Raw genomic sequence first — 8,944 nt, forward strand, 5'->3', positions numbered from 1 at the left:
AGGGGCGAGCCCCGCCCCTTCACGGTCCGCGGCACCGCCCCCCCCTCCTGCCGCCGCCGTGGCGTCACTTCCGGCTCTGCGGCGCCCCGCCCGGTTGGCGAGGGCTTGTTCCGGCGGCTCTGGCCCCGCCCCTTCCGCTGTCGGCGGGAGGGGTCACTTCCGGAGAGCGGGGCCGTCCCGCCGCCATCTTGGGCCGGCTCCGGGGGCTGCGGCGGCGGCGGCGGCGGAGCGGGTCCCTCCATGGGAAGATGCAGCGGGCGGGGGCGGAGGAGGCGGCGGGGGCGCAGGCGGCGGCGGGGGGGCCCGGGCGGAGCGGGGCCGAGGTGGCGGCGGCCCCCGCCGGGCGGCTCCTGAGGCGGGAGCTGCGGCTGCTCGAGTCCATCTTCCACCGGGGCCACGAGCGGTTCCGCATCGGCAGCGCCTGCCCCGACGAGATCAGCTGCGAGTTCGTCCCGGGGGCCGGGGCCCGCGCCGGGGCCTCCGCCTCCCGGGGGCCGCCGCCGGGGCCCGTCCGCATCCACTGCAACATCACGGTGAGGCCTGGGGGAGGACGGGGACACCGGCTCGGTGCGATGGGCCCCGGCTGCGGGGGCGGCCCTGGGACTGAGAGGCCCCCCCCTCCCCGGCTCCGGGAGTGCCCGCCCTTGGGCAACCGCGGCCCGGCCTTGGGGCGAGCTGGGCCCGGGGCCGGCTGCGGGGAGCCGGGGGGAGCTGCCTCCGGCCACCCCCCTCCCGGTGCCCGTGTGAGCGGGGTGCTCGGACTGTGCGGGGCTCCCCTCACCGGGAAGCGTCTCCCGGCAGAACAAACCCGGGAGCTTCACTCTGGAGGGAGAAGGGGGGAGCTGGCTGGTCACCCTGGGGGTACGCGGGGTGCCCCTTCCTCCCCTGTGCACCCTCTGTGCCTCCCCCGGGGGGGGGTTTGGGGGGGTCACAGGTGGCCCTGAGCAGCGACACCCCGATGTTGGGCCCTTTGCCTCCGCTCTGGCTCATCCTCACCTGGGTTTTAGGGGACCCCTGGTTCTGGGTGGGTTCGCAGCGAGGTGCGGGTCCCACCTCGCGTTGCAAGGCACAGCCGATGGTGCGGCTCCAGGCAAGGAGCAGCGGAGCACAGAAAGCCCCCGGCGTGGACTCTGTCCGGGATTCTCCAGAGGGGCAATTCGGAAACGGTGTTTGAGGCTGTCAGGGGCTTTGGCCTGGATTAAAGGTGCTTGCTTGGTCTCTGGCCCTGATTCTTCTCCAGCGCTTCTGGTGCAGAGCTGGCAAGGCGAGAGGCCCGTGGGGCAGCGTGAAATGCCCTTGGTGTCCTGCCTTAACTGCTTTCCGGTGACCAAAGGGGTGGCCAAAACGTCACCACTTTCTCTGTTAGCCCCAGCTCCCCCAGGCTGGGGGGAAGTGGCACAGAGCTGAGCCAGACCAGCGCTGTTGGAGCAGGGGTTTGGTTTGCCCTCGGCCCCAGGGTTATCTGGAGGGTGGATGCAGTGGCTCACAGGCCGTTTTGCTGATCTGGAGGGATGCGTTTGCAGGAGACACGGGGCTGCAGCTCCCTGTCCTGCCTGACCCGCTGCTCTGTTCCCCGCTGGCTGTGTCAGTGGGATGGAGGCAGTTGCAACGGCTCAAACGTCATGTTCTCCTTCTCCCCAGGAGGCTTATCCAGCTGTTCCCCCAATATGGTCTGTGGAGTCGGACGATCCGAACCTGGCAGCTATCCTGGAGAGGCTGGTGGAAGTCAGGAAAGGAAATACACTGGTGAGAGCGCGCTGCCTGGGGAGAGGGGAGGCCACAGGCTGGCTGCTTCGGGAAAGTAAAATCCCTGCCGCCATCCGAGGCGGGGAGCGTGTCTGGCCTCATAAGGGTTCAGTAAGTTTGGGATGAGCAGCTCTGACTTGTCGCGAGTTTGATGCTGGGGTGTGATTTCCCCCCTTGTGTCTGCTGCTGCGTGGAGAAGGAATGAGTGGCCGCTCGGCCTTCGCTCGCTTGTTGCAGCGCTGGGGACGGCTGAGGCTTAGCGTGGCGAGCGGGTCTCTGCACTTCTCTGACACTTGTCTGCTCTCCCGACAGCTTCTGCAGCACCTGAAGCGAATAATCTCTGACCTGTGCAAACTCTACAACCTCCCCCAACATCCAGATGTTGAAATGTTGGACCAGCCTCTGCCGGCAGAACCGGTGAGTGACTCGGGTGGAGACTTTGTAAGCTCATAAAACGAGTTCCCTGGAGTTCGCTTTAGAGGCTGAGGCTTCCTAACCCCTGAAGGAGGAACGCAGCAGGGGAGGCGTTGATCTCCTCTCAACACCTGGGATGGATTCCTGCCCAGGGTGATGCCAGGCTGCTCTGTTGGCCCTCGGTGCTGTTTCGTTGCTCTGGTGTAGTTTCCTGTAAAGGTTCTTGGCTTCACTCTGTTTTTAACTTGGTTCTGCGTGTAAATCCCTGTTTAACCTTGCCTTCAAGTGTCTGGGAAGGCCGGAGAGCATTGCTCCAGGATGCTGGTGGTGCAGTCTTCATCTCTGTCCTTTTGTCCCTGCAGAGCACACAGGAAGAGGTGTCCTCTGAAGAGGAAGATGAAGAAATGCCAGAGGTAAGTGCCGCCTCGCTGTATGAGGAAGTATGCTGGAGAGCAGAGCACAGGGAGATACCCGCTGAAAGGTGCGAGGGCACAGGGATCGTGTCTGGGAGGAGCCCATGGAGTCCAGACAGGGAAGAGTCTGACTCGAAGACTAGATTCTTCTCAGCATTTTGCTGCTGGGGACCCAGGTCCTGAGCCACCGATAGGAGCAATGTGTTCACAAACCGCAGCTGCAGCAGCTGAGAGGCGTAGCCGTGGCCTCCAAAGCTGTGCAGACGAGCTGAGAGCGGGGCCCCTTGGACAACTTCTCTCTCAGATCACGCTGCTGTGCTCTGGAGCCTGAAGTTTACTCGCAAGCGATGGGATTTCCGGGTTGCCGTTGCTGGCGGGGAAATCACGCCGTGAAAACGGGAGTCCCACAGAGAGGATTAGGTAGGATGGCTGAGTGTGCGAGCGAGCTAATTGGCAGGAGTGACAGAGGAAGCCATACTTCACTGCAGGCTGAGAATATCATGCTGCAAAACCCACAAGCTTCGGTTGTTTGGTTTGCGGTTTAGAGATCTCTAGAAGTGGGTGGAATAATCTTCAATCTCCATGGTGACGTTTAGCGATGCCTCGCACACTTCTCCTGGGGTGTGAGAGTCACGGGCACCGAGTCAGCAGCTCCGCAGAACCTGGGGGCAGGTCACTTAGCAGCAGCACGCCTGGCAGTTGTTGGGGTTTTAGCCAAGTTAACAGCTTGCTAAATCAAGGCCGGCCTTTGCTAGGGTCCTGGGGGAAAATGAGGAGGCTTAAACTGGTACCGGCATAACCTCGCTTGTCTGCAGACTTGCTCCTTCCTGGCAAATTTGTGATGCGTGAGTCTGCACACTCCTGTGGCCTGGAAAAGAAATCCCTAGGAACCGAGCGTTCCCCCTCGTGCTTTCTGCTAACACCCTGTGTCGCTGAGCAGGGACAACGCTCTTGCTTAGAGCAAAGGTTTCTTGCTGAGCGGCTGGATTTGTTGGGCTGTGTCGGAAGAGCAGAGCCGTGCCCTGGTGCGGAGATGCATTATGCGGGTTAATCCACTCGAGGGATTTTCTAGGAGGATCTGTTTTCCCGTGTGACGGGCTAAAAATGTCAGAGCCCTTCCAAAAATGCTGCTCATCCAGAATAGCAGCAGCAGATAGCCTGGAGAGGCCGAAGTAAACACTTGTTCAGAGGGTTTAATAGCAGCGCTGGAGCTGTGAGTACCCACAGCCATTTGCAGGCAGCTCCCATGGTGAACACTGTGCATGGGGAGAGACCTCCGTGGTGGCCCCTGATTGCTGCAACGGGTTTTTACTGGTTATTAACACTGGGGTCTTGCACATGTCAGCCTGGTGAGCGTTGTGGAGAGGGCTGAGGGGCAGAGCCTCCGCTGGGGTTAGGGAGAGCCCTGGGGATGTGCTGCATGGTGAAGAGCTGAGCTGGTCTACAAAGAGCCTCCAGGCACGCTGTGAAACCTCACCTCCTTTTGAGGGGAAATTGTCCCGCGCTACTGAATCTTGTCTGTGAGGGTCTCCTCTTCTTGTGCCGCTGGCGACCTGTGTTCACGCTGGGTTTGTGGTGGTGAGGGGGGAGCAGCGTGGCCCAGCAGCACTGCACCGAGTGTCTGCGCCTTTGTTCCAGCTCTCCAGAAACGTGACACGGGGCTGCTTGAGCCACGGGGCTGCCGAGATGCAGCGTCCTTCAGTTACGTGGGGCTCGTTCAGGAGCACGCGTAAGGTTAATGGCTAATTATGAACATGCGTGAGACTTGGCAGGGAAGAATCCAGCCAACAAAGAGCTTGTATGAGCCCAATTTGATTCTGGAAAGAGAATTGTGCTGCTCTGCCTGCTGGCTTTGTCACGGGAGGGTGGCAGGGGCCCAGGGCCCAAAACTTTGTCACGGAGCTTGCCCAGGCCTTGTGTCTGCCACCCGCTTTGTGCTTGGGATCAGAGCTTGGGACTTCCCTGGTGAGGGAGAGTTGCACCGGGAACCCTTCCTGGTTCAGGGCAGCTTCTGTTTGCAGTACTGGGAGCAGGGGGGAGCGAAGGCGCGTCTCCTACTGACTCTCCTCCCCCCTTCCCAGGACACCGAGGACTTGGACCACTATGAAATGAAAGAGGAAGAGCCGGCAGATGGGAAGAAGACAGAGGATGAAGGCATTGGGAAGGAAAACCTGGCCATTTTAGAGAAAATAAAAAAGAACCAGAGGCAAGATTACTTAAATGTACGTGTCGCCTGGCGGGCAGGCGGGTTGGGGAAGCAGAGGGAGCCAAGGGCGAGAGCGATGGAGGCACCTGCTAGCCCTAAAGCAAAGGGGCCGTCTCTGGCCAAAGGTACAGCGGTGGCTCTCAGGGGCTGGCCCAGCTGATGCAGAGGAGCCTGTGAACTGCCTCTGCGGCTCGGGGAAGTAAGTGTGGGCCGCAGGTGTCCCCGAGGCGTCAGCGCTACGCAGGGCAGCCTTCCTGCAGTGAGATCTGGGGTTGCCCTCTGCTCCCTGGAGCTGCACCTCGCTTCGGGCCGTGGGGGCGGCTGGTGGGCTGCGCTTTAATACTCCGGGGCTGAGATTCTTACTCAGTTGAGAGGGCACGGGGGCCTGGAGCTGCACAGCCTGGGGTGGCATATGTGGGGCAAGGGAAGTTGCTGTAGGGGAGAAGGGGAAGACAAAGGCGAGGGGCACGGTAAGGTCCGGTTTAGAGGCCGGACGGGAGCTCTGGCTTGGGTGTCGGCTTCGTAGAGCAACGGCCGTGGTGGGTGCAGTGTAACAATGCAACTTCCCTCCTCCCAAATTCCTCGTAGGGTGCAGTGTCTGGGTCTGTGCAGGCCACCGACCGGCTAATGAAGGAGCTCAGGGATATTTACCGATCACCAAGTTTCAAGGGCGGTAAGTACTGCGGGGAGCTCCAGGGAGGGGGGCTGCTGCCCCGCTGTTCATGCCGGGGTTTTCCGCATCGTTCTGGGTGGCACCTGATGGGCCTTAGAGCTCTTCTGCTCAGCTCGGCTGAGGAGAGGGTCTCCGGCCTTTGGTTGTTGCGGCTCTGTCAAGAGGAAGCAAAACTGCCGTACTGTCTCTGATCCCCGCCGGCGCTGGATGGAAGCGAGGAGTGCGCTGTGGGTGGGAGGATTATGCAGCTTTGAGGGTGATGGTGCTGCTACCCCTTTCCTGAGCCCAAGGCCTTGGGAAAGAGCAGTCGTCGGAAAAACTGCTGCCCTCAGGACGGTCCCTCTGGATAAATGCCGCTTTTGGGGGGGTTCTGTGTCAGGCTGAAGTGGTGCTGCAGGGTCGAGGGGGTTTGAAATCTTCCCTGTTCAGCCTCCCCCCGCGGTGACGCGCCTCTTCTCTGCCTTGCAGGATACTATGCAGTTGAACTAGTGAACGACAGCCTGTACGATTGGAACGTCAAACTCCTGAAGTAGGTGGCATAGCTTGGGATCATGCGACTGGGGTGGATTTTGGTGGTGGGACCAGAACGTCCCCGTGAGGCAGACAGAGGGGAAGTGAGCAGGGCAGGGGAGCGCCGGGCAGGCCTTGGCTTAGCCTCTCTCAGGCAGCTTGCTTGCTGTCTCCACATCAGAAAGGAGGTGCCACATCTTCAGAGAAAGATGAGATAATCTGAGGGCTCTGCAAGTCTGTCTGCTGTTCCTAGAGTCCTGGAAGAGTTGCATCAGGCAAAACCCCGAGCTTTCACACCCTCCAGCCACCACTGCTGCCTTTCCCATGGGCCGGGCAGTCTTTATTTTTAAGCTGGCAGCATGCAAAAAGGGTGTGATGGTCTTCTCTGCAAACCGGGAGCAGAATGCCGACAGCCCGTGCTGTCGTTCCCCTCTGGGTGAGAACCTGAGGGCCCACGTGGCGGCCCGGTTGTGCAGGTACGGTAGCTCCGGGGTTCGGTGGCGGTGAGCGCGGCTGACGTGAGGTGCATGACCTTGGCTCTGACCCTCCGGCGTTTCCCCTTCGGCAGGGTTGACGAGGATAGCGCTTTGCACAATGATCTCCAGATCCTCAAAGAGAAAGAAGGAACAGATTTCATCCTCCTAAACTTCTCCTTTAAAGTAAGGCTTCCCGTACCTCCACCTCCTCAAGGTACGCCTGCCGCAGTGGGCTGTCAGAGATGTTTCTCAGCGGCTCTGCTTCCCTTCTCTTCTTCCAGGATAACTTCCCTTTTGATCCACCGTTTGTAAGGGTCGTGTCCCCGGTGCTGTCAGGGGGGTAAGTAGCTGTTTGTCTGTCTCTGCTCGCCGAGGTCTCCGGCGTTGCTTCCTGCAGCAGTTTTCACTCGGAGGGAGTTTATCCAGGGCTGCGCAGTCCCGTAATCTCCTGATGGGAGTTTGTAGTAGCTCTCCCGGGAAGCACAGACAGGGGTGGTGGATTATTTTTCTTTTTTATTTATTTTTGTTTGGTGTATTTTTTCCATCTGAGATCTCTGAGAAAAGCGTTTGTCTCCGGAGCAGAGGGTGGGGTGAGGCTGTGTCTGTCTCTGACGTAACTTTGCCCGATTCCTTCCCCAAGGTATGTTCTAGGTGGCGGTGCCATCTGCATGGAGCTACTTACAAAACAGGTGGGTACCGGCCGCTACGCGGGGCTCGAAGGCTGCCAGCGTGGTCGTTTTAGCCCGCCATGCTTTGTATTCCTGCTGCTGGGGGCCTGCGGGCAGCAGAATCCTGGCTGGCAGCTGCCTGGCGTGGCTTTGCGATGCCTGCGTCGGGCTCGGGGAGGCTCTTCGCTGTGGGGTAGCGCAGCCCCCCGGGCAGGGGTCCTGTCGGCGCCGCCCTCACTGCGTTTCTCTGTGTCCCGCAGGGCTGGAGCAGCGCGTACTCCATCGAGTCGGTGATCATGCAGATCAGCGCGACTCTGGTGAAAGGGAAAGCGCGAGTACAATTTGGAGCCAATAAGGTGGGGCCCGGTCAGCGCGAGAGAACCTGAGGGAGCGGTTGGTGAGGGGGGATGGAGGCAGATGGGGGGCGACAGCCGGCTCTGTGGCGGCGCGGTTCGCGTAGGGAGCGCGTGTGGGGTGGCTCGCACCGGGTTCCGGCCGGCCTGACGGTCGCCCTGGCTTCCCTTGCAGAATCAGTACAGCCTGACAAGAGCGCAGCAGTCCTACAAGTCCCTGGTTCAGATCCACGAGAAAAATGGTAAGTGCCGAGGGAGGGCGCCTGCCTTTCCCCCTGCTGCTCCGGGCTCCCCTAGGCCGAGCGTCCGGATGCGCCGCTTGAGTCTTCTCCTGCCTCAAGTGCAGAGATTACCTGGAGCGAGAGGGCAGCGAGCAATAGCAGCCGCTGTCTTAACGCAGAGCGTGGGGCTGCGGCGCCTCTCTGCCCTTCCCCGCCGCCCGCCTTGGCCAGGGCTGAGCTCCTTCGGCTCTAACTAGAGACAGCGCGGCATCGTTGGGTGGTGTCGGGAAGTAACCCGGAGAAAAAGCCTCCCGGTAATCCGGGAGACGTGGCCCTTCTCGAAGTGGCGCTCGGCATGCTGGCGCTGCCGCTTTTCCAGCTGTGCGTTTCCAGGCGTGGATTTGCGTTCCGCCCGCAGCTCCGTCCCTCACAGCTCTCTCTTCTCCTTCCAGGCTGGTACACACCGCCCAAGGAGGACGGCTAGCGCGGATGCTGCGGGACCAAGCTGATTATCTTCTGGATGCTCTACTTGGATCTTAACGATGCCTCTCGGCTTTCTCCCAGGATGTAATAGCTCTGCCTGTTGCAGGACAATAATGGCTGTTTAAAAACTCTAAATAAAACTGTTTAAGCAGTTGGACTGATCTAAAACACTTGCTGGACCCTTGCTAGCAGGCATTCTTGTTAAAACAAACTTTTGAGCCTCTTGTATCGCTGGAAACTTTCGACTCTACTCCAGTCTAGAGCGTCCTCCTTACCTATGCTATGGATTTAATTTATTTTCTTATTTCATGTACACTGCTTTTTTTTGTTACAGTGTATGATGGATGTGTATGGAAAATGTATCTTTGGAGAAAAATTACAGTTTGTTAATTTGAAGATGCTGGTCTGACTATTTTTTTTTTAATTGTTTTTTTTTTTTTTTTCCCCCCCTTCCCCCCCAGTGGACGGTACCCTGCGCCGGCAGCAGCGGGGAGCAAACCCCTTCGCGGCGGCCGTGCCACGCTGCAGCTCCGGCCCCGGCCTTCCCGTGGGCGCTGGATGGAGCTGAGGGGGCCGCACTGGAGGTGGGGACATGGGAATGGCCCAGACCTCTTGGGCTTGGCTGCAAAGCCCCCGGAGAAGCCCTGCGGAAGGTCTGGAACAGCTGCTGTGGAAGAAGGAAACCCTTTTCTTTTCTTTTTTTTTTTTTTTTTTTTTTTTTTTTTTTTTTTTTTTTTGCAGCAAGGGAGCAGGGCTTCCGTCCCCTTCTCCCCCAGAGCAA

The 8,944-nt window shown here is 59.6% G+C and overlaps 1 protein-coding gene across 1 annotated transcript; it reads left to right on the forward strand.

Annotated features, from left to right (window-relative positions):
• Positions 1-151: 151 nt before the first annotated feature.
• On the forward strand, positions 152-8,559 carry UBE2Q1 (ubiquitin conjugating enzyme E2 Q1). The gene is made up of 13 exons (XM_063357223.1): positions 152-533; positions 1,642-1,746; positions 2,059-2,163; positions 2,523-2,573; positions 4,655-4,795; positions 5,368-5,452; positions 5,921-5,981; positions 6,531-6,621; positions 6,720-6,778; positions 7,079-7,127; positions 7,367-7,462; positions 7,635-7,701; positions 8,133-8,559. Exons 1-13 carry the CDS (start codon positions 249-251, stop codon positions 8,162-8,164), a joined length of 1,227 nt encoding a protein of 408 aa, XP_063213293.1. The 5' UTR covers positions 152-248; the 3' UTR covers positions 8,165-8,559.
• The last annotated feature ends 385 nt before the right edge of the window (positions 8,560-8,944 follow it).

The sequence above is a fragment of the Chroicocephalus ridibundus genome, chromosome 21, assembly GCF_963924245.1.
Source record: "Chroicocephalus ridibundus chromosome 21, bChrRid1.1, whole genome shotgun sequence".
Taxonomy (NCBI): Eukaryota; Metazoa; Chordata; class Aves; order Charadriiformes; family Laridae; genus Chroicocephalus; species Chroicocephalus ridibundus.

Excerpts from the sequence above, each read along its gene's own strand:
- UBE2Q1 (XM_063357223.1), top strand. The coding sequence starts at position 249 with ATGCAGCGGGCGGGGGCGGAGGAGGCGGCGGGGGCGCAGGCGGCGGCG. Across the intron at positions 5,453-5,920 it reads ATCACCAAGTTTCAAGGGCG|GATACTATGCAGTTGAACTA; the intron begins GTAAGTACTGCG and ends TCTGCCTTGCAG. Across the intron at positions 6,779-7,078 it reads TCCCCGGTGCTGTCAGGGGG|GTATGTTCTAGGTGGCGGTG; the intron begins GTAAGTAGCTGT and ends TCCTTCCCCAAG.